Genomic DNA, 23,436 nt, shown 5'->3' on the forward strand with positions numbered 1-23,436 from the left:
AGCAGTAAGAAAGTAGCTGATATATATATATATATATGTTGGCGTGAAGGTCGTTATGCGTTGTCAGCTTCTTCAGCGGGTTTCGCATCGGCAGCACCCGTCACAGTCTCCGTTGCGATGCTGCAGTCAGCACGAAGGAATGGAAGAGAGTATCCACCAACTGAGGCGGCTCCCTTCTGGGCCTGAGCCTCTGCAGGACTCCTTCTCTTTTAAGGAGTCCACCGACTCCACCGTCGCCGACCTCCAGCACGACGTCAGCGACAGCAACCATGCGAGTGGGAGGTGGCAGCTCGGCTGCGGAGAGCAAAACAGGGAGCTTACCTCTTTTGTATTTGAGGGTCGCAGCGACAATGACGGGGTTGTCGATAAAAATGCCAATAGTGCCTCTGTGAAAGGTGAGCAGAGCGAGGCCCACTATGGCCTAGAGTCGGCCCCCCACTGGGCTGAGGTGCACACCGAACACCGGCGGCAGTGCAGGCTAAACCAAGCGGGGGACAAACAGGTGACAGGGGAGGTGAGCCTAGCGAGGCAGCGTGTCTCACCTGAACCGTGTTCCAGAACGGGGATTGATATTCATGGTTGCAGTTCGTATAGCGCTGATGCTAGCATGAGCTGCGGCAGTAGAGGTGATGTGTCGACGCCAGTTGAGAGCGTCTCTGTCGCTCTCGGTCGAAAGGAGGCCGATGGTGCAACGGCAAATCATGTAGAGACCGACGAGGAGGAGGAACAGGACACTTCCTCTGATACTCCTCAAACCGGGCTCGGTGAAGAGTACCGCCCCCGTTTCCGCACAGCAGCAATCCAGAGCTTCGAGCACGCTCTTCAGCAGGATCTCCTCATACACACCAGCCGAAAGCTCATGTACACTACCTCTGACATGGTGTTGTCACCCACAGTAGCGTACGATGGCTTCGAAGACGTAGAGTCAGCCACAGGGCTGCTAACGGCACAAACGAAATCAGTTGGCGTGTACGATGAACACGATGGCGCGGCTTCAGCGCTGATATTCAAGACTCTGGGCGGTGAGTCTGGAACTACTGGTGCGCTGGCTTCCGCACCCTTGAACGGCGTGCTGCTGCCTTATCGCAGCGCTTTGCCGGCATCACCAGCTCAGGATGGTAGCGCCTTCCTTCCTTCTGCAACTGCAGCACACGCAAAAGCGGTCCCACTTGCTGGTCTCATCACACAGGAATCCACGGAAGCTGAGACTTCGAAGGAGGCGCACCAGCGTCTGCCACCGCCGCCGTCGCCGGCGTCCGTCTCTTCTCCATCTCAGGTGGAGTGTGTCAGTGTGGAGATGGATATGGTCACACAGGAGACAGCGGAGCAACTTTTCCGGCGGTGTGACCATACCGAGGGCACTGCGGACGGTGCCAACAGTCATGACACGGCAGCTCATCAGAGTGCACCGTCATTTCTCGGCAGGGGTTATAGTCGATCTTCGCAGGGCACTGAGGATAGCCGGATTGGGAGTCGACGCCCTCGTTCCCCCACTCTCTTCCCTCCCCACCACATCGAAACTGTCGACACGGCAGAGGCTCACTGGGCTAAGAGCCCGCTAGATGGTGACTGCTCCGTACCCCCACGGTGCAGTCAGGTGGGAGTTTGTGATACAGGTGGCTTTGATACTCAGCACGGGGGAGGCGCCCTGGGGAGCGAGGCCGCGGTCGCGACACGGGCGGCGCAGACGTTCTCCTCCACTCTGCTACCACCGTTGGAAGAGCGACGCGCTGACAATTATGAGCTCGCGAAGGTCCTGCACAGGCATGGCATCCATGCAACTTTATCGGGTGCAAGTAGGGGTCTGCTAGCGTCACCGCCTGCCGACCAACAGCCGTGCGATGACCTCCAATGCGTAGGCCCGCGCGGCATTTCATGCGCCGCAGACCCCACGTCGCTCTCTCTTGCCGATGCCATGCGCAGCTCTGTCGACATGGGAACATCCTCGTCGCAGGACACGTCCGTGTCTCCCCCGCAGGGAGCGGGTCATGTACCCCATCGTCAAGACTTGATGATTCCATACTCGCCGGTGGATGACAGCCGCCGTCTCAGAGGCGGGCCAGAGGGGCCGCGTTGTTGCTGCGGTCCCTCTGACCCGTCCGTCGTGGAGCCCTCAGTTATCGAAGGGTCATCGAGCGCTGCAGTGTTTGAAGGAGTCTCAGCCGCGGTGACAGCAGTTTCAGAGCTCACAGTTGTGGACCCCTCTGTGGCGCCGTCACGCACGCCGCCGTCCACCCCGCGCCGCAAGAAGCCGCCGCCGCGAATGTTGTGCCCACCGACTCTGTCGCCGTCTCCTCCGCGCTTTAGCGCCATGGATGTCATGATCATCGCAGCACCGAACGCCGGAACGAGTGAGGAGGATGATGCATACGGCTTCGAGCGAAGCCTCTTCTCGGGAGTGGCCCCGGGCGCCGAGCCGCAGTCGCGACCACACATAGGCAAGATCAACGTCAGTGCGGAGGCGTCCAACACCATGTGCACCAGTATGATGACTCCTGCTGCTGCTGCTGCTGCTGCTAGCTCAGCGACCTTGTCGCTATGCCAATCACCTTTGCCGACCTCCTCAACTGTGCCAGTCACAGCGTCTGCTGTTGCCACGGTTGCCACTTCAGTCGTGGAGGGTGGTGCGGTGGTGAATGTCACCAGCTGTTCTCGATCTTCTGAGGAGAGAGCTCTACAAGACATGCGCGGTTTGGAAACGGTGCGACAAGCAGAGGGGGTGAATGAAGAGGGCGAGGTAACTGAGTCACGCGCGGCAACCAACATCTCCATCGCCGACAGGAGCGGAGATGGGTCACGTCAGGTGTCGCCGTGCTGCGTAAGCAACGGGTCATCGCAGCCTCAACTTAATTATAGCGACCGTAGCTCGCCTTCCTCCGTTTGCCACCCGACTAGCATTCTGCAGCACGTCGGCGCTGGGGAGAAGTTGCAGACTCAGCTCTTGTGCACAACCTCCTTCCCGCAAAACGGATGGAGCGCCGATCAGGTGTCGCCTTCGCTCTTGCTGCGTGATCACCACGGTGACACCCTGACATCACGGAACATCAGCTCCTCTGCCCCCGAAAGCATTCACGCGCAGATCATGCTCCGGTCCTCGTCGTCTGCGTCACCGTCACCGATACGCCCGTCAACCGGCAGCGCGAGTGACAATGAGCCGCTGCACTACGAGGCACCGGCGCTCCACTCATACGGGCTCAGTGCTGAGCTGGCTGGATGCCATCATGAGGACCCGAATAACAGCGGTGACGACGACGAGGCGCACCTTTGTTACGACGAACAAAATTCCTCTCGTGTGGAGTCCGGGGCGACTGCTGCTGTTGCTGTCGCTGTCGCTGTCGCTGCCGACGACGGCGACGTCGACTCCACTTGGCAGTCGGCGACGCCGTGTGGCTTGTGTGAGGACGGTAGGGCTGGAGCGGAGCAGGCTTGCGTCGAGGAAATTCGGTGCCAAGCGGAGGCGAAAACTGCGGCGCTGTCTCTCCAGCTTGCATCTGCCACGGCGCGCGCGGTGGCAGCGGAGGCGAAGGCGCATGTGCGAGAGCTAGAGTCGATACATCTCCACGCATTGGTGAAGCGTTTGCGATCGGATTTGGCGGTGGCGCTCGCGGCGAGGGAACGGGTAGTCGAGAAGACGCGCGCAGATGTGGGGGTCCAGATCGGCGCCTGCACTGATTTTTCGGGTGGTGCTGCCATCGCGGCTCTCATGTCGTCGTCTTCAAATTTACCAAATGAGCTCTCTGCGACGATATGCAGTGAGCGGGAGACAACAACACTCGCACAGGATTCGGTCTGGCAAGGTCGCTATGACACTCTTGCGCACGAAATGGCCACTCTCAAGAGTAGCATGGCCGATCAGCTCGCGGTGCTGGATCGGTTGGGCATGCGGCCTCCTTTTTCGGAGGAGCTGGTGGGTGCGGCGGAGAAGCGGTTACGGCACGTCAAAATAGCGCACGCTCCTGGCACTGCCGTTAAGGCCAACCGGCCAGACGCAACGCTCTCGGAGACCCCACCTGCTCCAGCCCATGCGCCGTGCGTCGACAATGCCGTCTCGCTTTGCTGCCCAGCACGTGGCACCGCCGTCACCGTGACAACAAAGAAGTTGCAGGAAAGTGACAGCAATACAATTGCTGCTCTCCTAGGGAAGCGAAAGCAGAATAACCACAGCAAACAACAAGCAACAGCAGAGGCGACGGTGATGGGCACGACTGTCTCGGAAACCGCGTCAGCCACACTGGCGCTACCGAAAAATCGCAACCACAGTGCCCACCATGGCTCCCCGGTGAGTGGCAAAGAGAACCACCCCGTTGTTTAGATCGAGAAAAAAAGATTTTTTTTGTTTCCCCCCTCCATTTGACGTCACACACCTCTTGTTCTGACTGGTTCTCCTTCTGCTTTCCACTGGACGGACATGTACATGAGCACAAATATAGGTGGAAGCGAGGGGCATTAGCATAATGTATTTGCTGCCCTTTTTTGGGGGGGTTGCTGTTGTTGCTGGACTCCTCCAGTGAAGGGAAGCGCGTGGGTGTCTACATGGACAGACATCCACGGATGCACGGTCGCTCAAATCGCTTTCCGACACTGGCGCTCTCGCGTTCACTCTTCTTCCCTCGCACAAAGTCCCCCATTAGATACAGAGACGGTTTGCTTTTCGCCTCTTGTGTTGATCTGTCTTTTTTTTTTTTCGAGACACTGCTTCCGTAAGTGTGTGCATGTGTCTTTGATAGATCGCTAATTCTCTCTCCCCCCTCCTCCTCTTTCCAATTTTATCTTATTCGTCTTTTGTGTTTTATTTTCATTGGCCAGGTACCCCCCCCCTCCCTTTCGAGCCTCCAGCTCATGCGTCGTCGCTAGCTTATCAGTTTCTAAATTGTAGCCTCTCCGCCGTCTTGATGCGTTTTTTTTGTGAGACGGAGACGACGACGAAGACACGCGCAAGGAGGATGATGCACGAAATATTCTGGCAATGATTCTTGGTCCCCGCGGGGTTGCAGCGTCTCAGTCAGACGGAGAAGAAGGGAAAAGAATCAAAGATGGTTAGACTTGGCTGCAAAGCACCTCTCTCTGTGGCGAGACCCTGGCACACACACACACACACACACACACACACACACGCGAGGATGCCCCAACACGGCTACTTGCTATTGTCGACTCTTTGGTCACGCGGGCTTTGCCGACTCAGGGAACATCATGCACGAAAGGTGATTATTATCCTCTTCTTTTTTTTGTTCACTGACCGCCTCTTGCCTCGCAATGCTTGCGCGAATCATCTTCACCGTTCCTCTCCGCCACTCCTTTTATCCCCCCCCCTCTGTTCCGTTCCACCCTGCCTCTCTTGGTCCTTATCCATCCCACGCACGTGCACACCTACCCTTCAGTCGGTGTAGCTCATACACGTAACATAGTAGGCGCTCACGCAAAAAAAGTACACATTCGGGTAGTCGCTTCTCCATCTTCTCGATCCCTTTCTTCACTTCCAGATTTTGCCGATGGCTGATCGAAACTACAGCCCCTTTTCTGGGTTCACCACCACGTCCCGTGGGGGTGGTGCCCGCAGCAACAGCAGCTCAGGGGCGATGGGTAGCAAGCTGACACCTGTGAACTGGTCGACAAAGAGCCTCGTCCCTGGGAAGTGGAAGGTCGTTGACGCCAGCGCGATCCGCAAGGCTGCCAGTGTGAAGGATAACAATGGCGCCAACAAAGGGAAGAGTCTCACCGATGGCGAGGCGGAAGAGTGGCGCCAGGCCAACTCTATCACGGTTTCGGACTCCGACCAGTGCCCGAACCCGATCACGCACTTCGACATGCTCACCACCGTCCCGCAGTACCTCAGAGCGAAGCTGCTTGACCAGGGATTCAAAAACCCGACCCCCATCCAGGCGCAGTCTTGGCCAATCGTTCTGTCGGGTCGCGACCTTGTGGGCGTGGCCAAAACTGGTTCCGGTAAGACCTTGGCGTTCATCGTGCCGGCCCTGGCTCACATCGCTTTGCAGGAGCCCCTGAAGATGGGGGATGGCCCGATGGTCATTGTCCTCGCGCCGACCCGCGAACTGGCCCAGCAGATTGAGCAGGAGACGATCAAGGTACTGCCGCAGAGCATTCGGTGTGGCTGCATTTATGGCGGCGCCCCGAAGGGTCCGCAGCTCGGCTTGCTTCGCCAGGGAATCCATATCCTCGTGGCCACTCCTGGGCGCTTGATCGATTTCATGGAGATCAAGCGTGTGAACTTGCTACGTGTCACGTATTTGGTGATGGATGAGGCGGATCGCATGCTAGACATGGGGTTTGAGCCGCAGGTGCGCGCTATCTGCAGTCAAATTCGCCCTGACCGGCAAACGCTCATGTTCTCGGCCACGTGGCCCCGTGAGATCCAGAACCTTGCCTCCAGTTTCCAGAAGAACTGGGTGCGCATCAACGTCGGCAGCATGGAGCTGCTGGCGAACAAGGATGTCACACAACACTTCATTTTGACCTCTGAGGGAGCGAAGCTCGATGAGCTGAAGCGGTTGATGGAGCGACACCGCAACCAGCGCGTGCTCGTTTTTTGTAAGACGAAAAAGACGGCGGACTACCTCGAGTTCCAGCTCAAACGCAACGGTGTAGACTGCATGGCTATTCACGGCGATAAGGAGCAGCGCCAGCGTGAGTTCATCCTGGAGCGGTTCCGCAAGGATCCACGACTGTGTGTGGTTGCCACCGACGTCGCCGCTCGCGGTCTGGACATCAAGGAGTTGGAGACGGTCGTCAACTACGACTTCCCTATGCAAATCGACGACTACGTTCATCGCATCGGGCGCACGGGCCGCGCCGGGGCGAAGGGTGCGTCTTTCACAATGATCACAAAGCACGAGACCCAGCTGAACGCGTCGACAGTGTTCCAGCTTGTGGAGCTTGTAGAGCGCGCGGGTCAGGAAGTGCCTGGGTGGTTGCGCGAGTGGGCGGAGCAGGGTGGCGGTTATCACGCACCAAAACGCAACCGGAACATGATGGGCAACTTCGGCCGCGATGCACCCCGCATGCGCATGCCAGGCGATAACTTCACTTCTGGCACCGGTGGTGGTGGCGGCCATTTTGGCCTGGCGCCACACGCGAAGGGCTCCCAAGCGTTCGGGGCGAAGAGTGGCTCAATTCAGCACAAGAAGTTTGATTACAGCAGCGATGATGACGACTCTTCTCGTCCGACAAAGCGTGCACGCCAGTAAACACGGCCAGTGTGACACAGTAGTGGATGTGCTTCTAGAGCGACAGTGAAAGCAGGTGATCATCATTGACGGCGCCATGTGATCCCCCTGTGAGCTCTAAAGCCCCTCGAGTGCCTGTCGATTCCCGTATGTTCATCTCTTCCACTCGTTTCACTTGACAAAAAAAAATACTGACTTCTTCCGTGTTGCGTGTGCGTGTGCGTGTGCGTGTGCGTGTGCGTGTGTGTGTGTGTGTCTGTGGTGTCAACGATGACGAACTCCCCCGACGATTTCTTTTCTTTTCCCCCAATCGTAATTGATTTGCCCTTTTTTCGTTTTTATTTGTTTGTTTCCTACATAAAGCGCGATCTCCGTGTAAGAAGGTCTATGTTTCCTTCCATTCTAAAATGTCTCGCTGTTTTGGGGATGGCTTCTTGGGCGCGTTGCGCCACCACTACCGGCGGTGGGCTGCGATGTTGTTTGCCATGTTGCGCCTCCGTCCTCTCCCCGTGTCTTCTGTATGAAAGGTAGTCTTTTTTTTCCCGTTCTCTCCGTAGGGTAGTCTTGGTGGTGGTGGTGGGGTCTCTTGAGCTTTGGTCTTTTTTTTTTGTAGGGCGGGCCGGAGACCTCTCTAATGAGCGCAGCCTCTTTTTGTGTTGAAGTTTTTAGTTATGAGATGTCACTGTATGGTGCTTACCCTTCCTCCCCCTCCACTCCCATCCCCCAAACCCCTGGACATGCCATCCCTTCCCGGGAAACTCGTCCAGCATCGACTGAAGTGCATAATATATGGGCGTTTCTTTTCGTGGTTTTGTGCGCTGCCCTCCTGCGGTGGGGGCTCGGCGGATCACGACATGATCGTCAAAGTACTCGGGGAGGTTCAACGTAGACCTGCACTTCACCCCATGAATCATGGCCTTCACAGACGATCATCGCGCCTGTGCGTTCGCCTCCACGCGACAAAACCCAATATGACCAGCCTCGCATGCGATGCCCCCCCCCCCCCCGCCAGGATCGGCCCCGGGCTTTCCTTCCCTCATCGCCTCAGAAGACTCCCCGAGGGCGCGGATCTTGGGCGAGTCCCCGAACTGCGCCACACCTTCTTCTGTTGACGACTTGGCATCTCTCCCAGACGAGCGTGTCATGCCAGCCGCACTACACTCCTTCCCCCCCCCCTCCCCCCTCTCCCCCGAAGGGTGAGGCGTCACACAGGGGAGCATATCATGTGGAGGCTAGTGCCCCCAGCCACCGGAGCACGCACTCTTCAATACACGGCACCGTCACCAGACAAAGCTGCTCGTCGCATGCCCGATTTTGGAATATGGCCGGCAATTCCCGTCTCCTGGGCGAGGGTCCGCTTACCCCTCCTTCCCCCCCCTGTTCCCCCACACGACAGACACCCACTGCCCCCCCCCCCTCCCGCTGTCTCGACCCAGCGAGGCTGTGCGCGGTGTGCGTGAGGGACGCTGTGTGGTGGAATCAACTCTGTCTGGCGCTGATGTCGCAGGCACGCACGCGGGAGAGGGGACAGGTGGGCGCAAGAAGGACCGGTGAGCCGCACGGTCCAGCTCCGACAGGCAGGGGTGCGGCTCTGCTCAAACGACTGGGATCTCAGCCTGTGGTGCCGCAGAGGCGGGTGGGCGGCGAATATGTGGCTGCGTGCAAGCACGCATTCTTGTAAATGTGGCGAAAGACGCAGATCACTTTGAGACGCAACGTCAGCCCTTGTCGTGTTGTTGATGGATATCGCCGGTGGCTCCCATGACTGGGAAGGTTTTGTTCTTCTGAGACCCGCGGATGATCTTTTCCGCCTCTCAGTTGACCCGCCAGTGCACTGGAGAGTGGCGTTGAAGGAGCCATCAGTGTTTCGCTTCTCACGTCACCCGATCCGCATGCACACTTTTTCACACGTGAACATGATTTCACGTGTGGCCTACCTATACTGCTGGGTTCGTTTTTTCACCGCTTCTAGTTACGGTCGGCTCTACTCATCGCGCCACCGCAGCACAGCCGTTCTCCACTCCCGAGGCGGGGATGCCTCGAGAGCATGAGACACAGTAATCTAGAGGAGAAGCTTTCACCACCTCCCTTCTTGAAAAAAAAAGAGACGATTCTAATCGATCGCAGCTGCGGGCTTGGAGAAGTTTGCAATCATCAGTCACGAAGTCTTGGATCAAAGGACGTTGATCACCCGGCTAAAATGATGAGACAGAGGGATGTGTATTTACTTCGCACATGTGGCCCACCGGGCGCTGTCACACTCGCAGATCGGTGCCGCTGTAGACACTTCCATCACGCCTTCTCGTGACGACCTATAAATGTCACCGCTGCGCTTATTCGCTCCTCCTTTAGCGACAATTGCCTAGCCCTTTCATTCTCGTCTCTCTCTTTCTCCTCGCGTATTTTCTTCCACTTAGCTCTCCAGCGTCCGTATTTTTTGTTTACCCGTTCTGCGAGGCTTCCTTCGTCACATCTTTGCAGCGGTTGTGCTCTCTCCTCTCCTATTGCGCTCAGCTTCCCATAGGTGTTTTTCTCAAAGCCCTTTTGTGCGATACTTCTGTACATGGGGAGAGGTCCTACCGTTCAATTCCCCTGAAGAGTGCAAGTGCACAGACGTGTGCGTGTGCTCCCCCCCTGCCACGCGCGTGCATCACTGAGCTAGGCGAAAATACGGAGGAAATATATGCAGCTCTTTATCCCCCCCTTTTTTTTAAAATATAATTCTTTCGTTTTATTTTCTGTACACTCCGCTTCACTATATCGATTTTAATTTGTCATCGGGGCGCCACTGATTACGGCGAATCTTTTTTTTTCAGGTTTACGCTTATTTTTTCTTCTTGTCTGCCACTTTCTTTCACATTTTTTTTTTTGGGGGGGGGTGCACTCACACGCACTGATCAATGATGGAGTCTCTGTTTGTGTTGCTTGACATCGACAACACACTCTACGAGTTCAGCGAAACCGGCTTTCATGAGGAGATGCGTGAGCGAATTTTTACCTACGCGGAGCAGAAGGTCGGTCTAACTGCTGAGGAGGCAGAACAACTCTCTCACAAGTACTGGCTGAGTTACGGCCTTTCTCTCTACGGGTACGTGAAGGATTACAATGTCGACGCGAAGGAGTACAGCGATTTTGTGCATCAGTGCTCCTATGACAAACTCAATTATAATAAACCCCTTGTGAACATGTTGCTGAGCATGCAGTACGTGTCAGGGGATGCGGGCGAGCACGATGGCCCATGCCCGACTGGTGTGGATCACCTCTATTACTTCACCAATGCCAACTTCCCGCATGCACGCAAAGTCCTGGACCTACAAGGGCTGCGCTCCATATTCACTCGACGGCGTCCGACCGGGGTACCCGTTAGGGAGCACCATCGCGCTGACGATCCTTCTGGCCTCGAGGATGAGGTGGAGTGGCTTGGCTTCTCGTATGAGGACCAGTGGCGGCTAACGAGTCCGGAGATTGCCAACAAGCCCATGCGACAGGCCTACGAAGCTATCTACAGGGCGATTGAAGAGCAGGTTGCCAACGATGCGACACTAACCACCACCACAGCGATAGAAACAGGGGGTGGGCCCGCCGGCACATCTTCCTCTGCGCTGCGCAACACCATCAACGCGAGGGAGGTCGAAAGTAAGCAGGCCTGTCTCCGCCCGGAGAATTTTGTGATGGTGGACGACTCCCTCATGAATGTCGATGCACCGCTCGAGCTTGGCTGGAACGCTGTCTGGTACGCGCACGGCACCCAAGAGTTGCCAACGGACGTTAAAGAGTCTGCTAGTGCCCCCCTCTACGCTGCTGCTCTCGCTTCCGGGCGTCTGCAGGTGGTGCGAAACATCCTCGACCTGAAGGCGGCGGTGGATCGAATTCGCGAGGTGAATCTCCGGAGTACGTCATCGAGAGTGAGGTGATTGCGTGATGATGGTGGCGATTCGTGCGGTCATGACAGCAGCGTGTGCACCCTCGGATGTCTCATTCAGGGAATGGCGTGTACTGTACATCCTTTCATATATGGTGCGGCCGTGTACTCGCCATGACCATTTTCTACTTCCAGCACCGTCAAGGCAAATGCCGAGCAGGAGTCTTGACTCTCAGGGGGAGGCGGTGCCGAGGAGGGTGGGGGGGGGTGGGGGAAGAGGGGGCTGGCGCACACGTGCCGAGCGGTTGGCATGACTTTCTCTCTCTCTCTCGGTCATGCACGGTGCGACTAAGTGTATACCGGCCCACTAAAAGACGACACCAACGAACAAAAGTCAAGAGAGAGTATGTGGACTCGTGTCTTAGCTTACAAGGGCTCTCATGAGAGACATTGGAGACACGGGAAGAGGTTTGAGGGGGAAAAACCAAAAGGAAGCCCCCAAAGAGGGGTGGGGCTGTACATGTGTGATGAGTCAAATGGCGGCTGCGCACTGCTGATTTATTGAGTTGAAGCGGGTGGTCCCTTTTCCTTGTGCCCCATCGCTACAACGCGTTTCCTTGTCGGACTTCATCACCAAGGTAGAGTGCTGCTCAAGATCTATATAAATCTATATATTTCTAGGTATGAGGCAAGAGAGCGCACAAGAGGCCATCGCCCTGAAGATTGAAGGATCAACAGTCTTCAATACATTCTTTCCCTCTCTATGAACATCCCTTAATATCAAGTCCCCCACCTTCATGATGACTGTCATCACCACCACCACCACCACCAACGCCGTCGCCCTTGAAACCAACAACAAAAAAAAACACTCTTTGGCTTTTTCCCGGTCTCTCTGTGTGTCCTGCGTTTGATGCTTCTGGTGCCCCCCTCCCCTCCTCCTCCTCCAATACCCGCCTTCCCTTGCGGCGGCGGACCACGCTGGCACGCAAACGCATTGTGGGTGTCGCCACGGGCAGTCCCTACCACGAGCGAACACATCCAAACCATCTCAACCCTTCACATTAACGCATTCACATGTACGTACACGGCTAACTGGGAGATAATAAAACGCGCCGCTTCACCTGAATTGACGTGCTGTCTTAGGTCGAAGACTATTTTCCCACTAAAGCACCTCCACCCCCACCCTCTCCTCAAAATTTTTTTTTAAAAGCTCACGCAGTCACACAAACACACAAAACACACAAACCCACACAAGGGCATCATTTCTCTTAAACCTGTATCTCGCGCACTTTGATTCAAGTGGTCCTTCCCCTGTCAAAAAAAAAAACAGGGGTTCAGCAGCTCTTGAGAGAGTAGGATATCTCGGTGCGCGCAAAGCGAGGCCACCAGAACAACCGATGAAGTCAGCGTTCACAGAAGGGGCTTGCGTGCCCTCGCTCTTTAGGGGCTGCCCTTGGCCTATCCTCCTCCTTGTGTTGTTGCTTTCGGTCCTCCTGGTTATCACACCCGCAGACGCGCTCACGTATCATTTTGTGGACGGTAAGCCGTTGTGCTTCTCTGAGACGATTGAAAACGTCAAGAAAAAGCAGATAACCGGGACGTACGACTGGAAGGCCAGCGCCACGTCTCCAGCCTCACAAGTGCAGCTTCGGCTCTCCGTGAAAGATGGATCAGGGAACGTGTACTACGACAAGGAAATGATGGAGGGCGAACATTCCTTCGCGGTGATGCCGAACAACAATGTAATGAGCGGGGAACAGCTCATTTGTTTTACTCCCTCCTCGAGCTTTGTCACCACAGAGGACAGGGCAGTGAAGGTGCGCATCGAGTTGGATCGTGAACTCAAGGAGGACGTCAACCGTATGAAGGAAGTTGTCGAGAAATTGGAGAGGCGGCGACAGATCGACGGCCTTGACGTTTACACCTACCAGGAGGCAGGAGGTCAGTTGAAGGATATCCTGCAGCCGCGCGTCTACCTGGAGGCCGTCGAGCGAGCCCTAGGGGTGACAGAGCGGCTGCTGGCCCATGTGGCGGATGATTTGGCTGTCTCTGCAGATAGGGAGGGCCGCATGCGTAGCACCTCGGAGAGCACTTTCACCCGTGTGTGGGTGTGTGCACTGCTGCTCATTGGCGTCATAACTGGTGTTCTCTGGATGCAGTTTCACTTCCTCAAGTCGACGCTCAAAAAAAAGAAGCTGCTGTGAATGTAGCTGGGGGCAGAAGTACATTGGTAAAGCCGATAGGAGTGAGGGCTCGCATGAGTTGGTTCTTTGTGCGTCTGCCGAGTAACGCTGGTGCTGCGTGTCGAGCATCGTTTTTCTTTTTCTCTCACCCCTCTTCTGTGCCCCTTCCCCTTCCCTCCAGCGACACTTTTGCTATGTGAAGACGCATGACATTCCTCGCTTCAGCGTAGCTCGGAAAGTATGACGCAGTGCGTGTGCGCATCCGCCTCTCTCTCTCTTTCTTTGCGTGTCTGTGGAAGGGGTGGGGAGATACCAAAGGGACTTGGTGTTGGGCTTTCTTATTCCGTATTTTTTCTTTCTGGTTAAGTTGTCTGTTTGGCAGTGGCGGGGGGGGGGGGGGAGGGAGGGAGGGAGGGAGGGAGGGAGGAGTATGGCGGAAGACTTTTCAGCGTGGCATTCGGAGCGGTGCTCAAGTTGTGCTTCTTGCGACCTCTCGTTATGTGTGCGTGTGGGGAGGTCTTTGTAAAGTGGGTCGTTGATATGATGGCCATGGGAATGGCGGGATTCGGACATTGGTGTGATATGCAGGCAAGGAGCTCTTGTACACTCCACACCACCAGGCGGTAGCACTTGTGTTTCGTGTATATTCGTTACACAATCGGGGGCCAAGTGCTTCTCTTCGGGTTATTTTTGTGCGTTTTCTTGGACTACCGCCATCACCCGTTTGCCAGTTCCTTCCCGGTCACTTCCGACGCCGTCGCTTCTGATATGAACGCTTGCCCACTTGAGCTGTGCATTTTGTTTCCGCCATGGGGGAAGGGCACTCACATGTGAGGGACAGCTGCAAGTTTTTGGAGGGTGTGCCCACACCCGGGCGCCAGCAGCCTCTGTCGGGTGACAATGGGTCTCTTCACGAACGCTTTGAGGATGCAGTTCCCGTTTTCCACCTTCACCTGTTCCCGGGCTACGCACCCACACGACGGGAGTTGATGAGGCGGGAAATCGAATATCCCGAACATATATATATATATATATTAGTTGGATGAAGGATTTTTATATATATATATATGGATCGCGGATAACATGAATCCATTCAGTTTTGGCTCACAGTGCAGCGCCATTCCTCCCGGAAGTGGTTATAGAAACGAATACATTTTTTTTCTTTCTTTTGAACCCTTTTGGGGCCAACATGTGAGTGGGATGGCAAAGATGAAGCTGCGCACATGGGTAAACACAAGAGCGGGGAAACGTGAGTGTGATTGTTCATTTTTCTTGTTCGGTGCTTTTATGTCGTCGATGTGTTACTGGGCTGCCAACCTCTATCTTCCAATGCTACACGCAGTGGCAGTGGGCAAGCACCACCGTCGGACTTTTTCCAATCCACTGTCACACTGGAACTCCTTCAGTCTGGGCTATCACTGTACATGATCCCCATAGACGTCCACCGCCCACCGCCGTCCACCCTCCCTTGGTGTCGAGGACGATAAGTGTGCGTGTTGTAGCCGCTTAGCCCGTCAAGCTGCACCATTGCCCTCCGGCCTGCTTCTTGAATACTTCACAAGCCCGACCCCCTCCTTATCACCTCTACAAAACACACATTTCCTGGCAGCACTCGTCATCGAACCCGCGATCACACCAGACTCAAGAGGTGTACTCCAACAGCTCCAGAATGGACGAGATGCCCTCTCCACAAGTCGTGAGACGCAAAGAAACCATAAACACTCACTCCCTGGGAGCCAAGCAGACGGGCAAAAAGGGGGCTCCCTCCCTCCAAACATACCAGGCAGTTCACGTCGTCAGTTTTTTTTTTTCATGACCAGTCAACTGCGCCCTATTGTGCTTCTTGCCGTCCTCCGTCTCTTTCCGATCCCCCCTGTAGCACTCTTGAACTCCTGTGCCGCGCATCTGCCCCGTACGCGAGACGATTCATGCACAGCGAAGATGCGAGAGTGTGCGGGCGGCTGCTGGCCGCGTGTGCTGCGCGCGTGCCGGCTGTGGCGTGCCAGAATGATTCCAACAACGCAATGTATTTCCGTTACCGGACACGGTCGCTGACGATAACCATTGATTCCAATAACCAAGATCTGCTATGACTGCGCGTATGTGCTGCCGTGTGCGTGTGTGTGCGTGTGTGTGTGTGTGCCCTACCTTCCTCCCTTCCTCCCCGCTCTCCCGCCGTGCCCCCTTACTTGTGTTTCTGTGTGCGCGCCGGCTCACCCGCAGGATGACAAAAGATGTTTCATTGTAGTGTGCGCTGAGCTGTACGCGTGCTGAGAAATCGAACATATCGCAAATCACTCCACTCTGAGGGTTACCGGTTGCGCGTGGGGTGTTGTGTTGTGTTGTGGGTCGTGGCGGTGGCGGTGATGGTGGTGGTGGGGGTGGAGGGGGTGGAGGGCTGCTGGTGCTGCGCTGAGATGTGGTGCGCTGCTGGCCTCTGTCGTGCGACGCTGTTATAATCCCGTGCCGCGCATCTGCCCCGTACGCGAGACGATTCATGCACAGCGAAGATGCGAGAGTGTGCGGGCGGCTGCTGGCCGCGTGTGCTGCGCGCGTGCCGGCTGTGGCGTGCCAGAATGATTCCAACAACGCAATGTATTTCCGTTACCGGACACGGTCGCTGACGATAACCATTGATTCCAATAACCAAGATCTGCTATGACTGCGCGTATGTGCTGCCGTGTGTGTGTGTGCGTGTGTGTGTGTGTGTGTGTGCCCTACCTTCCTCCCTTCCTCCCCGCTCTCCCGCCGTGCCCCCTTACTTGTGTTTCTGTGTGCGCGCCGGCTCACCCGCAGGATGACAAAAGATGTTTCATTGTAGTGTGCGCTGAGCTGTACGCGTGCTGAGAAATCGAACATATCGCAAATCACTCCACTCTGAGGGTTACCGGTTGCGCGTGGGGTGTTGTGTTGTGTTGTGGGTCGTGGCGGTGATGGTGGTGGTGGTGGGGGTGGAGGGGGTGGAGGGCTGCTGGTGCTGCGCTGAGATGTGGTGCGCTGCTGGCCTCTGTCGTGCGACGCTGTTATAATCCCGTGCCGCGCATCTGCCCCGTACGCGAGACGATTCATGCACAGCGAAGATGCGAGAGTGTGCGGGCGGCTGCTGGCCGCGTGTGCTGCGCGCGTGCCGGCTGTGGCGTGCCAGAATGATTCCAACAACGCAATGTATTTCCGTTACCGGACACGGTCGCTGACGATAACCATTGATTCCAATAACCAAGATCTGCTATGACTGCGCGTATGTGCTGCCGTGTGCGTGTGTGTGCGTGTGTGTGTGTGTGTGTGTGCCCTACCTTCCTCCCTTCCTCCCCGCTCTCCCGCCGTGCCCCCTTACTTGTGTTTCTGTGTGCGCGCCGGCTCACCCGCAGGATGACAAAAGATGTTTCATTGTAGTGTGCGCTGAGCTGTACGCGTGCTGAGAAATCGAACATATCGCAAATCACTCCACTCTGAGGGTTACCGGTTGCGCGTGGGGTGTTGTGTTGTGTTGTGGGTCGTGGCGGTGGCGGTGATGGTGGTGGTGGGGGTGGAGGGGGTGGAGGGCTGCTGGTGCTGCGCTGAGATGTGGTGCGCTGCTGGCCTCTGTCGTGCGACGCTGTTATAATCCCGTGCCGCGCATCTGCCCCGTACGCGAGACGATTCATGCACAGCGAAGATGCGAGAGTGTGCGGGCGGCTGCTGGCCGCGTGTGCTGCGCGCGTGCCGGCTGTGGCGTGCCAGAATGATTCCAACAACGCAATGTATTTCCGTTACCGGACACGGTCGCTGACGATAACCATTGATTCCAATAACCAAGATCTGCTATGACTGCGCGTATGTGCTGCCGTGTGCGTGTGTGCGTGTGTGTGTGTGTGTGTGTGCCCTACCTTCCTCCCTTCCTCCCCGCTCTCCCGCCGTGCCCCCTTACTTGTGTTTCTGTGTGCGCGCCGGCTCACCCGCAGGATGACAAAAGATGTTTCATTGTAGTGTGCGCTGAGCTGTACGCGTGCTGAGAAATCGAACATATCGCAAATCACTCCACTCTGAGGGTTACCGGTTGCGCGTGGGGTGTTGTGTTGTGTTGTGGGTCGTGGCGGTGATGGTGGTGGTGGTGGGGGTGGAGGGGTGGAGGGCTGCTGGTGCTGCGCTGAGATGTGGTGCGCTGCTGGCCTCTGTCGTGCGACGCTGTTATAATCCCGTGCCGCGCATCTGCCCCGTACGCGAGACGATTCATGCACAGCGAAGATGCGAGAGTGTGCGGGCGGCTGCTGGCCGCGTGTGCTGCGCGCGTGCCGGCTGTGGCGTGCCAGAATGATTCCAACAACGCAATGTATTTCCGTTACCGGACACGGTCGCTGACGATAACCATTGATTCCAATAACCAAGATCTGCTATGACTGCGCGTATGTGCTGCCGTGTGTGTGTGTGTGCGTGTGTGTGTGTGTGTGTGTGCCCTACCTTCCTCCCTTCCTCCCCGCTCTCCCGCCGTGCCCCCTTACTTGTGTTTCTGTGTGCGCGCCGGCTCACCCGCAGGATGACAAAAGATGTTTCATTGTAGTGTGCGCTGAGCTGTACGCGTGCTGAGAAATCGAACATATCGCAAATCACTCCACTCTGAGGGTTACCGGTTGCGCGTGGGGTGTTGTGTTGTGTTGTGGGTCGTGGCGGTGATGGTGGTGGTGGTGGTGGTGGTGGAGGGCTGCTGGTGCTGCGCTGAGATGTGGTGCGCTGCTGGCCTCTGTCGTGCGACGCTGTTATAATCCCGTGCCGCGCATCTGCCCCGTACGCGAGACGATTCATGCACAGCGAAGATGCGAGAGTGTGCGGGCGGCTGCTGGCCGCGTGTGCTGCGCGCGTGCCGGCTGTGGCGTGCCAGAATGATTCCAACAACGCAATGTATTTCCGTTACCGGACACGGTCGCTGACGATAACCATTGATTCCAATAACCAAGATCTGCTATGACTGCGCGTATGTGCTGCCGTGTGCTGCCGTGTGCGTGTGTGTGTGTGTGTGTGTGCCCTACCTTCCTCCCTTCCTCCCCGCTCTCCCGCCGTGCCCCCTTACTTGTGTTTCTGTGTGCGCGCCGGCTCACCCGCAGGATGACAAAAGATGTTTCATTGTAGTGTGCGCTGAGCTGTACGCGTGCTGAGAAATCGAACATATCGCAAATCACTCCACTCTGAGGGTTACCGGTTGCGCGTGGGGTGTTGTGTTGTGTTGTGGGTCGTGGCGGTGATGGTGATGGTGGTGGTGGTGGTGGTGGTGGAGGGCTGCTGGTGCTGCGCTGAGATGTGGTGCGCTGCTGGCCTCTGTCGTGCGACGCTGTTATAATCCCGTGCCGCGCATCTGCCCCGTACGCGAGACGATTCATGCACAGCGAAGATGCGAGAGTGTGCGGGCGGCTGCTGGCCGCGTGTGCTGCGCGCGTGCCGGCTGTGGCGTGCCAGAATGATTCCAACAACGCAATGTATTTCCGTTACCGGACACGGTCGCTGACGATAACCATTGATTCCAATAACCAAGATCTGCTATGACTGTGCGTATGTGCTGCCGTGTGTGTGTGTACCCTGCCCTTCACCCTTCGAATTTCGGGGAGAACTTTCCCGACAGCAGCGCGGGGGGTGGACGGCGTACAGATCTCACGTCACACTTTCAACGATGTTGGTGTGGGTTACAAACGAGTAACGGATGGGACGTTGAGAGGTAACGGATGGTATATCGTGTTGCGGAAGGCGCTGTAAGCCCCCGCGATCATGTGAGGCGATCTCGCGTTCGTCAGTTGCGGCGAATGATGTGAGATGAAGTCTAATTTTTTTTCCCGTTCCTAATGACATGAGATAGACGCGCTGATATTATAGGCGACCAGTGTGTGTCTAGTGACAAATTCAAATGCAGTGGCTTCATCGGGTCTTTAGGCCCTTTTCATCCCCCCACCTCTCCTTTTATCGGGGTTTGCGTGGTGAGCTTCACAGGGTTGTAGCTGTCTGAGAAAACGTATGTCGTGCAGTCTGTCTTCCAAATTCTCTCTCTTTTTTCCCCATCACGTGACTGATTTTTGTTTCATAATGTCTGCCTCGGGCGGTGAGCGGGTTGTTCATTTGCTCTCTGAAGGTCTTGGACCGTACCCGTTCCCTGGTTGAGTGCGTACACACATACATTATCCTCTCCCCTACGCGTGCACACCACTCACACACGCGCGCTGTTAGTTTCCTGAGGACATACTCTTAGTGAACTCTGCTGGTCACCTACGCAGATTCCACCGCTCGTGTGCGCTCCCGACGAGTAGAGACGAGGTGTTCGCTTTTTTTTCCAGTCGCTGTTGTTGTTCCGTTACTCGTGCTCATTGGCTGGTCCTCGTTTCCTTGACTGTCCACTGGAGGGGAGCCGTAAAGGAAGGGGGGATATATACGGTCATCATGGCGGACGAGGAGGACTATGATGTTGAGGTGCACAAGAGCGAGACGAAAAGGGTAGAACGTCCGGAGAGGGTGATCGACGTCCTTCAGCATGACACAAACCGGACGCTGACGGAGGAAATGGTGGAGCACGCGCAGAGCGTTCTCGACACCATGCCAGTCGAGCACACCTATAAGGACATAGCGGAGAAGTTGAAGTGTCGGCTAGATAGTACGTACGGTGGCACTTGGCATGTGATTGTTGGAAAACACTTCGGTGCCAACGTCACGAACGACGATGACACGCTGATCAACATGAAGATCAATGGTGTTTACTTGTTAGCCATGCGCTCTGGTCCACCGGACCGGCCACTCGAAAGCGCTGGGAATGAGGCCGTTACGGCGTAGAAGGGCCATGCGAAGAAAAGGGGGTCTGGGAGTCTCCCCACACACCCCATAGAAGACAATTGATTTGAAAAGGGGGAAAGGGGGTTGCATAGAGGAGGAACGATGTGACTCTTCGGAGAGGAACACGTCGCTATATGTAAGGCGGTGCCGCTTATCTCTGTATGGAGAAGCGTCTTGCGCCTTATGTTTCCCGCTGCGTCACCTTCTCATGCCCTTATTTTGTTCTTTCGCAGCGTATAGGCATTCTCAGTTTGATGTACAGCTTCTGTTTGTCCTTCTCCATCTTTCAGGATGTGTATGCACTTATGTATGTCTCTCTGTGTGTGTGCGTGTGTGTGTGTGTGCGCGCATTTTTGATGACACCCGCACGCGCCAATGATAGCTGTGGAGCAGGAGGCATTGTCACGTCTTTCAGACGAAGCCGCTCGTTTCAATTTTCCATGGGCGGCCTTACAGTGATGTGACCGAGTAAACTCAGGTGGTGTGGCTTCTCACGCTTTCCCTTGAACGCTGTGTTTGCATCGCGCGACGGCCTGCGTACCACAGCAGCCAGTGAATTCTTGATGCATCGTCGCTGTTGCGGTATTACTCCGCCACCTTTATTTTTTCCGGTCTTCATTGTGTTATTCATACGGTCTGTTCTACATGCTTGCTCGCTCTTCTTTCACTCTCTCCTCTCCTCTCCTTTCTTTTTTTTCTTTGGCTGTGCGCCTGTGATGATGGAGGCATGTGTGTGTGTGTGTCTTTCCCTTTGCGCCTCGTTCTTCCACGAGTGACTCCTGACTCACCCATTTTTTTATTTTTTATTTTCTTTTTTGGGGAAGTAGAGGCACTGCAGCTATATAAAAATAAAACAGAATAAAGACTCGCCTCATCATATTTCGCACCAGGGGGGTACTCACGTGTGCACATCCCACTTGTTCGTTTGAACACACTCCACACATACACACACACGCGCGCGCGCGCTGCCACTGAACTCTCTGATGCCGGCAACTAAAAGCAAACTCAAGTCGTTTGGAAAGAACCGACGCGTGTCGCGTCCGGTGACAACCACCTACGATGAGAATGGAAACTGGGTAGGCACACCGCACCAGGACAGAATGCGACTGGTGGTGAACAAAATGTTTGATAACTACTACGACACCTTACAGCAGTTAGGGCGTGTGGTGGCTCGAACGGTGTATCCCAGCTCAACGAGCACTTCCACCTCCTCGGTTAACTCTTGGACGGCTGCTGTACAGGAAGTTCCTGCAGATGTTGCGACGTCGCTGTGGATGAGGGAGATGGAGCTGTTCCGCACACCGCTGCTGACAACTTTCTGGGTTAATGACACGGATCCACTCGCCGTTCAGGTGCGCGCCTACATGGAATCTCTTGACCGATCGCTGGTGGAGCCGATCTCGTGGTACCCCATCGTTGGTATGGGCTGGCGCATCCTTGCTGACAAAACAGAGCTCCGCAAGCGCCCTGAAATGCAGGAGCTGCGCCAGTACTTGATCAAGCAGACTGCTCTCGGCACGATCAGCAGACAGGAAGAAGTCTCGATGATTCCGCCGTTCCTGCTCGACATTCAACCGAGTGACGTCTGCCTGGACATGTGCGCCTCTCCCGGTTCCAAGACCGCCCAGATGCTGGTGGCGCTCGGCCGCCACAAGATCGTGCCGTGTGAATCTGACGCATCGCCGTTTCCTTTTCACTACGACAGCGATGGCCTCGTGATCGCTAACGAGTTAGACACGAAGCGGGCCAACATGTTGGTGCATCAAGTGAAGCGACTTCGTCTACTCTTCCCCTTTGCTTTATTTACAAACCACGATGCGCGCTACTTTCCCGAGATTTCGCTCCAATCGCAGCCTGGTGACAGGGATGGGGTGAAAGCGGCCGTTGGTGAGGTGCTTCGCTTCGACAAAATCCTCTGCGATGTCGTGTGCTCCGGCGACGGCACTTTGCGCAAGGCCCCACACATCTTCAAGCTCTGGTCCCCCAAGGAAGCCATCAACTTACAGAAGCTACAGATCGAAATTGCGTTGCGCGCGTGCCACCTCCTCCGCATCGGCGGTCGCCTTGTGTACAGCACCTGCTCGTTGAACCCAGTTGAGAACGAGGCTGTGGTGGCGCAGATTGTGCATCGCACTCGTGGCGCCATGCGTCTCGTGGACGCCAGAGCACTTCTGCCTCAGCTCGTCTGCGCGCCTGGTATGACAACGTGGACAGTCACAGATGCCAAGGGACGCGTGTTTCCAACGCCGGAGGGCAATATGCACGAGGCGCTGTTCCCGCCACACACACCGGGTGGCTATAGTTCTGCCGCTGTCGACACGCTAGACTTGTCGCTCTGCATGCGTCTCTTCCCTAGCCATTGCAAGGGCGGCGGCTTCTTCGTGGCTGTACTTGACAAAGTGAGTGAGTTCCGGCTAAAAAAACTGGTGGAGTTGAGGGCGGAGGAGGAAGGCGCGGACACAACGGGTGCGGTTTCGACCTCCGAACAGTGCGAGGCCACCAGCACGTGCACCGTTTTTCCCAAGCGTGAAAAAAAGGAGACACACCCCACCACCGCTGATGACGCGGCGGCGACAGCCAACGCCAGTGCCGAGGGGTTGAAGGTAAAGCTGGATGCTGCTCCTGTGCCGATGAAGCCCAAGTCTTTGCCCCCACAGTATGTCAGTGCACCACCCGAGATCCAGAGCACCATTGCCGACTTTTACGAGATCCCAGCGTTTCCAATGCAGTTTCTGTTTGTGCGCACTGCCCAGGGCGAGCGCGAGCTGCGCTTGTCGCCCGGCTCGGTGTGCAGCATCGTCTCTCGCAGAGCGGCACAGGTGCTCCGACATAAAACAGACAATGTCGTTGTCGTCTCTGCTGGACTGCGTGTGATCGCATTTGAGTCTCTAGACAAGGGCTGGCGCATCGCGAGCGAATCAGCAGTTCTCTTCGCAAAGCTGATGCGTCGTTCCTCGCGCCTTATTCGCGTCCCCGTCTCTCTCGTTCAAGACATGATTGCGAATGGTGGGAAGCTCAAGGAAAAGCTTCTTGAGAGCATTGAGGACACTCAGCTTCGCAGCAGGCTCGAGGGGTTGTCGATTGGCGCCGTCCTGCTAGAGATCGAGGCGCCCAAGGCAATTGGGGGCTTATTCTACTCGGTTGCGCTGCGCGCTCGCTCGCGCCTTCAGCTCCTCGTTGACCACGAGGACCTGGAAGGCATGCAGCTCCGCCTTGGCGAAGACCCAGTAGCCCCAGCCGAAAGCCCAAGGATGCGGAACGGAGACGACTCATGACAGAAAACGTCTTGATTACAGAGACCGCATAGGGGGTACCCCTCCCCGCTACCGTTCTGGAGGAATGATGCCATACCCATCGGTGTCGGTGGGCGACGAAGAAGCCCCCCCCTTTTCAAAAAAAAAAGGACGCGCATTGGCATCAACTGAAG

At 56.1% G+C, this 23,436-nt stretch overlaps 6 protein-coding genes across 6 annotated transcripts; all 6 read left to right on the plus strand.

Annotated features, from left to right (window-relative positions):
• Positions 1-607: 607 nt before the first annotated feature.
• On the plus strand, positions 608-4,312 carry JKF63_00207 (uncharacterized protein; the record flags this gene model as incomplete). Its single annotated transcript, XM_067896259.1, has 1 exon — positions 608-4,312. One exon carries the CDS (start codon positions 608-610, stop codon positions 4,310-4,312), a length of 3,705 nt encoding a protein of 1,234 aa, XP_067752416.1.
• A 1,177-nt stretch (positions 4,313-5,489) lies between these two features.
• On the plus strand, positions 5,490-7,202 carry JKF63_00208 (uncharacterized protein; the record flags this gene model as incomplete). The annotated part of the gene is made up of 1 exon (XM_067896260.1): positions 5,490-7,202. The coding sequence occupies one exon, from the start codon at positions 5,490-5,492 to the stop codon at positions 7,200-7,202; it is 1,713 nt and encodes a 570-aa protein (XP_067752417.1).
• Positions 7,203-10,081: 2,879 nt separating this feature from the next.
• On the plus strand, positions 10,082-11,095 carry JKF63_00209 (uncharacterized protein; the record flags this gene model as incomplete). The annotated part of the gene is made up of 1 exon (XM_067896261.1): positions 10,082-11,095. The coding sequence occupies one exon, from the start codon at positions 10,082-10,084 to the stop codon at positions 11,093-11,095; it is 1,014 nt and encodes a 337-aa protein (XP_067752418.1).
• A 1,345-nt stretch (positions 11,096-12,440) lies between these two features.
• On the plus strand, positions 12,441-13,247 carry JKF63_00210 (uncharacterized protein; the record flags this gene model as incomplete). The annotated part of the gene is made up of 1 exon (XM_067896262.1): positions 12,441-13,247. One exon carries the CDS (start codon positions 12,441-12,443, stop codon positions 13,245-13,247), a length of 807 nt encoding a protein of 268 aa, XP_067752419.1.
• A 6,375-nt stretch (positions 13,248-19,622) lies between these two features.
• Positions 19,623-20,009, plus strand: JKF63_00211 (uncharacterized protein; the record flags this gene model as incomplete). The annotated part of the gene is made up of 1 exon (XM_067896263.1): positions 19,623-20,009. One exon carries the CDS (start codon positions 19,623-19,625, stop codon positions 20,007-20,009), a length of 387 nt encoding a protein of 128 aa, XP_067752420.1.
• A 983-nt stretch (positions 20,010-20,992) lies between these two features.
• JKF63_00212 (uncharacterized protein) lies at positions 20,993-23,284 on the plus strand (the record flags this gene model as incomplete). Its single annotated transcript, XM_067896264.1, has 1 exon — positions 20,993-23,284. The coding sequence occupies one exon, from the start codon at positions 20,993-20,995 to the stop codon at positions 23,282-23,284; it is 2,292 nt and encodes a 763-aa protein (XP_067752421.1).
• Positions 23,285-23,436: the final 152 nt, after the last annotated feature.

The sequence above is a fragment of the Porcisia hertigi genome, chromosome 36 (assembly GCF_017918235.1).
Source record: "Porcisia hertigi strain C119 chromosome 36, whole genome shotgun sequence".
NCBI classification, from domain to species: Eukaryota; Euglenozoa; class Kinetoplastea; order Trypanosomatida; family Trypanosomatidae; genus Porcisia; species Porcisia hertigi.